At 51.8% G+C, this 6,370-nt stretch overlaps 2 protein-coding genes across 2 annotated transcripts; one reads left to right on the top strand and one right to left on the bottom strand.

Moving 5' to 3' along the window:
- Positions 1 to 1,285: 1,285 nt before the first annotated feature.
- M409DRAFT_68746 (uncharacterized protein) lies at positions 1,286 to 3,016 on the bottom strand (the record flags this gene model as incomplete). The annotated part of the gene is made up of 5 exons (XM_033817976.1): positions 1,286 to 2,360; positions 2,408 to 2,546; positions 2,596 to 2,725; positions 2,773 to 2,811; positions 2,861 to 3,016. 5 exons carry the CDS (start codon positions 3,014 to 3,016, stop codon positions 1,286 to 1,288), a joined length of 1,539 nt encoding a protein of 512 aa, XP_033664022.1.
- A 1,547-nt stretch (positions 3,017 to 4,563) lies between these two features.
- Positions 4,564 to 5,664, top strand: M409DRAFT_68745 (uncharacterized protein; the record flags this gene model as incomplete). The annotated part of the gene is made up of 3 exons (XM_033817975.1): positions 4,564 to 4,612; positions 4,685 to 4,944; positions 4,975 to 5,664. 3 exons carry the CDS (start codon positions 4,564 to 4,566, stop codon positions 5,662 to 5,664), a joined length of 999 nt encoding a protein of 332 aa, XP_033664021.1.
- Positions 5,665 to 6,370: the final 706 nt, after the last annotated feature.

The following is a 6,370-nucleotide window of genomic DNA, read 5'->3' as shown; positions in this document are numbered from 1 at the left end:
CTTCTCCAGCGTCAGCTGCATAGGACTCGTCAACAAACCTCAATTTTGGTGGAGGCTGCTGCTTTTGCTCTGATCCCTCATTTGTCTCGTCGGTACAAGCAGTACTGTCGCCTGAGGCTGACGCGGAGCTGGTGTCGACAGATGGCTTTGACGAAGATGCATGCTGATGAGGGCCAGATTGAGAAGCTGAACGTAGAGGGAGAGTCTGTTGTGTGACGTTCTGGTGGGCGCTGGCATTGGATGGCGTGCTGCTGGCTGAGGTGCTGTTGGTTGGCGTGCTGTTGGAAGGCGCATCCACTGGCTGGGGCTGGAACGTGGCAGCCTTGGCGGACAGTCCGGCAGCTTGAGTCGGCTGACTGGACTTCTGAGCAGTCGAGGCAGAACTTCTTGCTTTTGGGATCGCTGGGACGACGTTACCCGCGACACGACTGTAGGACATCGATGCCGTTGGAGGTCGTTGTTGTGGTTGCTGTTGTGGCGGCTTGTCTGGGTCCGGGTTGGAAGCCTTCTGTTGGTCGGCCGGAGCCTTGTCAGAAGACATGACGGAGGAATAGATGAGGAGTGGGAGTTCGGTGAGGGATGATGAGTTGAACAGTGGTGCTCCTACTCGTTAATAAAGTCCAGCTCGAGAAGTTGCGTGCAAGGGATTGCGTTTGCTGGGGCGAAGACATAGCTGCCTGCGATCTCAGTCTGACAATGCCAGCTGCACACTATGCGTGCTGTGATGCACAAATGTCTTTGAACAGACCAAGGAGATGTAAGACGAGCTTTCCAGCTTGAGACATGGAGCTTGTCGGTACAGAAAGCAATTGGTGACAGACAGAAGCAAGGAGAGACAAAAGGCCCCATACTGCATTGCAGACAAAGCTTTTCGTGCTGCAGCATAAGATAAGTAAACAGCCTAGTGTTGATCCCGAAAGAGACACATTATACTTAGCAAACAAATGAGAGACATGGGCTCTGTTGCCTGCGACAATATGGGAAACCGTCCACGCAGTGTTGAATGCATCATTACTTGCTGCAGCAGGTGGGAGAACGACTGCGCTTTGAAGATAGAGAAGATGGTGCTGATAGGCTTGCGTGATGAGAAAGGTGAAGGCGAGTGAAGGGACAACCTAGAGCTTGCAGTCGGAGGATGCCAAGGCTCGGACCTCGGGCCGGCACCGAAGGACAGGGGTACAGGGGTACTGCAACGTCACTTCGTGTAGATGAGAGTCGTGAGACTTGTCTTCGTCGCATTTCCATAATATCTACCATACGTACGATCCAACGTTGTGCTAGTAAGCTACAGCGTGTATCGAAATAGCGGAGACCTATCACCCATGGCCTCAAGTTCCTCTTCACTCCACTTCGCAATGACCTCCGAGTCGGACAAAGTAGCCCTTCTCTTGTTCGTAAGGTAATACACAAGTTCGAGGATGATACATGCCCCTACACCCAACGCAGCGAACGCAAGCGAACAGCCGTACCCGGTGGGGTACCTTGGGGCCTCGCTTTCGATGAAAATATAGCTCCCAACGATTCCTCCCAGATTCCCGAGACAGATCATATACGCGAGACCGATGGCTCGCTTTGTAGATCCAGCAAGATTGTTTACTGTCCACGCATTGCCGCCGGGGTTGATTGGGTAGAGGCCAATGCAAGCAAGAACGATAGCGAAGAAGCACGCCGGAATGTGGTCTGCGATGTTGGCGGCCAAGGCGAAAAGGATAGCGTAGGCGCAGACAACGAGAAGCTGAGGCACCACGATGAACGGCATGCGCCAGGTAAAGCGGTCTGCGAAGATAGCTGAGAGGTATGCGCTCACGGCACCGGCAAAGTAAGGCCCGATGGTGAGTAGCTGGGCGTTCGAAGAAGTAAACCCCATCTCGCGAATAATCTGGGGCATCGTGAACTTCAGCGCATTGTTGGGCACCGTGTTGGACCAGTAGATGAGAGCTTGGAGATAAATCTGCCAATCAAACACAACATCACGAAGTGTCTTCCAGTCGACAGATTTGGCCTTCTCTTCGGGGTTGCTCCTGCCGTTCTGAGCTATTAGGCGAAGTTCCAGGTACTTGATTTCATCGGGATCGAGCCATTTACCGGAGCTGGCTAGACTATCGATCAAGCAGAAAAAAGCCAAGACTCCAGCAAGGACAGTTGCGAGGTCCTCGAGGATGAAGATCCATCGCCATCCGGCATAGCCGCCTACACCGTCCATCTTGGCGATTGCAAAGGCAAGGAGAGCGGAGAATACTCCTGCGAGTGCGCTTGCCATGTAGAAGAGAGCGATCCTGGTCTGCGTTTCGTTCCTGGTGTACCATTTGGAGATGATGAGCACGGCACCTGGAAAGAAGCCAGCTTCTGCCGCACCGAGTCTGGTACTGTTAGCCTAGCCTACAAGAGATGTCAAGGGCGTTCTCACAGAAATCGCATCCCAACAAGCCCCCCGAAATTCTTCACAACGCCCATGATGGTCATCATGGCACCCCATAGCATGATGATGGAGCCAATGTATCGAGACGGTTTGCTCAGCCTGTTGAGGATATAGTTGCTAGGCACCTCTGCAGAATGGTCAGACCCTGGCTGCGTTGCTGGCTTAGGCTTACTCGCCGAAAAGTACATAAGGGATGAAAAACACTGAAACGGCGATGTTATATTGTATTCCCTTGAGACCAAGGCTCGTTGAGAGACCAGCAATGTTGGCGTTGGCAACATTTGCTCTGTCGCAAAATGACAATAGCTGCGTTTTTAGTGGTGTTCGACCCCAAGGACCTGAAGTACACTCACATAAAGCAAAGCCAACAGTGGTATGAGACGTATGTCGACCTGCAAAGAGTTATGCCCTCGTTTCGGAGCTGAACTGCGAGTGTGGTACCTTTCGTACTGCCCTTCTCTTCTTATCCTCTGGGAATGTAGCCAGCCAATTCGATTCCTCTTCTGAGAGGCCCGACAAAAGCGTGACAGCCTCGGTGTGCTGAACAAGTTCGATATCCTTATCGAGGCCCAAAGAAGCCTCGCGCTCTTGATTCATGTTGTAACAAGCTCGTACAATTGGAGTATGATGTGAAGGATAATGCAGCAAGAGAGCCGTGGCCTGTGATAGCGTGCTTCTCTCGTGGGCGGCCACGCTTTTGTATTCCCACTTGGCAAGCACCAATGATCTAGATCTTATTACCCCAGGTAACGAGGCAGATCTGGATAAAGTGAATGACATCGCCCAAGACCAGCGATGACAAGTTCGCGATCACCTTGGAGACCAAACTGAAAAGCGTGTTGTAGGACATGTTTCCCTCTCCGTGCTCGGGAAACAGCGACCAGAGTCTCCAGAGATGTCAATAGGGAATCATCCCAGTTCCGTCCTCCCAGAGCTAGGATCACGAATCCGTTGAAACAGTACGAGATGGAGGTTGCAGCGTACATGTCGGGCGTGAGGTTCGGCAGGAGTGTATGGTTGCTTTGCAATGCTGATTGGTGGTACTTCTTGGCCACACGCAGGAAGCGAGATCGTGAGCGGGAGTCTTGTGTTGCTCGATGGAGGGCCGAATAGGCTAGGAGGGAGTCGAGACAGAAAGGGTGGGCCGTTGCTTGTTTGGGAACTTCGGAGGAGAAGAAGGTGCCGGGCATTTCGGAGCCGCTGGCCAGCGACTGGTGTGCCTGCGTTATGTAGTGGTGCATGAGTTCGTGTTCCAGATCGTTGACTAGTTTCTTCATTGGGTTTGAGGACAATGGGGTGGGTGTCATTTCGCTCCAGATGCAAAGCTGGCAGCTTCTCTTGCAGTTGCTGCATTTGGGTCGGGATTCGCAGCACTGTAAGGAGTCATTGTCAGTGATGATCTTGCATTGTGATTCGTGCGCTGATGGATACCTTGATACGTTTTGCTTTGCACCTCTGACAGCCTCGCCGGGATTTCTCATGCCAACGTTTTGACAAGCTTCGTTTGGGAGACGTCTTTGCTGTGATTGTCGTCGCTCCTGGATTGTTACTCATGTTGACCGTATCTGCCAATACCCCTGGACGTGGTGAACTTCCTTGGATTCGGGTTCCTCCGACTGGTTTGATTTTGGTGAAATTTGTACTGTTCCTCGCTCTCCGTTCCTCGTTACTCGTTTTTATGCTGTCTTGCTTACTCGAGGTATTACTAGGTGGTTTCTCAATGGTGGTGTACTGACCTTGATGACATCCTGAATGTGCTTAAAATCGTTTGCACTGCTGTCTTTTGCCCATTCCCACTCAAAGATCTTATCGAAGGTACTCTGTTCCATGATCTTCTGGTCCGGCCCACTTTAGCCGCAGCATCCGGTCGCATCCGCGTGAGGACACCGCATTTCGCTCTTCGTTCATCGTTCCGCTCCCGGCAGTTCCAGCATACTTGAACGAGAGCGGCTTTTTCTCTCTAGGGTCATTCATCAGGGAACTAATGCTACGATTAGACGAAGCGACCACTTCATTAAGTTCTTCTCGGTGGAACTAATCTGCAACACACCCTAGGTTACTGGAAAGTACCTTGAATTGTTGATATTGTATGCAGTCAGTTGAATGCATAATACCCGGCGTAGATTCCATCGATAGACGACAACATGGACAACGCTAAAAGGGAAGCCGCAGAAGTCGCTTTCGATCTTCGGAGTACGTGACTTCAATCAATCCGACCCTTGGTCGAGGAATGTGGGAAACATTGACTGATCAGACGACTTGCAGGTGATGTCGTCACAGTACCAACATCTTCCATGCTCCAAGCAACTGCGAACGCAACATATGGGGACGATGTTCATCACGAGGATGAGACCACTGAGTCCCTTCAGCGTGACATGGCCGCGATGACTGGTCATGAAGCTGGCCTCTTCGTTCTTTCAGGTACAATGGGTAACAGCTTAGCATTGAGATCTCTCCTTTCTCAGGCGCCGTACGCCGTCATGGTCGACTCGAGTTCCAATATGCTGCTATGGGAAAGTGGACATGTTGCAGGACTCACTGGAGCGGTCACTTAGCCAGTTGAACCAAGCAACGGGAAGTATCTAGTCCTGGAAGATATCGTGAACAAAGTCATACTTGACGATGACAGCGTCACAGCAACCCCAACACGGGTCATATGCCTGGAGAATCCAATCCACGGCGTTGTGGTGCCGAGAAAAGAGGTTCAGAGGATCAGCCAATTCGCTCGAGCACATGGCATAAAGCTGCACATGGACGGTGCCAGGTTGTTCGATGCGGTGGTTGCAGGTGGTGGAACTCTGTCAGAGTATGCAACCGAATGCGATACGGTCACAATGTGCTTCTCAAAGGGGCTGGGAGCGCCTGTTGGGAGCATGCTAGTAGGACGCGATAGTACAATTCGACAAGCTCGAAGGCTTCGTCAAAGTATCGGAGGTGGTATTCATCAGATGGGCGTCTTGTCGTCGATGGCACGAGTCGGTCTCGACGAGATCTTCCTCGCCAAAGGACATGACGGGAAGTCGAAGATGGCGAAGAATCACGAGTACGCTCGACGTATCGCAGAACTCTGGATTCAGTCAGGTGGAAAGATCTCGAAGCCGGTTGAAACCTGTATGGTATTCCTTGACCTTGAAGCAGCCTCGTTGCCTCGAGGAGAACTTATCACACTTGCATCGGAGCACGGCCTCAAGATCATGAGCGAGCGATTGGTTGTCCATCATCGTAAGTGTTGTTTTCCATTGTAAATCGAGGAGAGCTAATGTTCTGCCACAGAAGTCACCGAGCAAAGCATTGATCGATGTCGGCTTTTGTTCCAAGCTATCGCCAAACGTCCAAGGACCATGGAAAGGGATGAGTCGAGTCGAAGCGGGCTGCATATTCGCGCACATGGGACCTGACAAGTCCAGATATTGTATGAGGTTGCGCAACAGAGAGATTAAGTTCAAAGGCGGTAAGTCACAGATGTCGTCCCGACCCGGAAGGAGGCAGTCTAAAGTTGGTGCAGAAGTGTGGAAGGGTGCAGGTGAAGTGTCTGTCAATGCCAAGGCCCGAGCCGCCGATCTCTCAGCCGCAGAGATTGTGTGATTGATCCTTGACCCCTTCCTTCCATCTCACCTCAATCTCGACCTCACCTCATCAACTTGCATCAACGCAATTATGGACATGCATCAATGTCGTGAGCATCGTCCTGCTGCCCCTCACGACCGGAAGTCTACGATCATACCACTGAAGCCTGACTACGCCAATGTGCCGTCGTAGTAATCGACGTACAGCTGAGGGTTGACCTAAATTTGCAGCACCAGCTATCCCAAACCAGCAAAGCGGAACGCCTCGAGCAGCGCGTGGCGGCAAACGATATGCATCCTCTCGGAGGCCTTAACCACGTACAAGCAATGCTCATGCAGAGGGGCCAATCGCTCGCCGGCATGGACATCTTAACTCCAGCCTTTT

This window comes from Zasmidium cellare (assembly GCF_010093935.1).
Source record: "Zasmidium cellare ATCC 36951 unplaced genomic scaffold M409scaffold_32, whole genome shotgun sequence".
Classification (NCBI taxonomy): Eukaryota; Fungi; Ascomycota; class Dothideomycetes; order Mycosphaerellales; family Mycosphaerellaceae; genus Zasmidium; species Zasmidium cellare.
The sequence above is the reverse complement of the archived record's forward strand: the minus strand, read 5'-3'. Positions and strand labels throughout refer to the sequence as shown.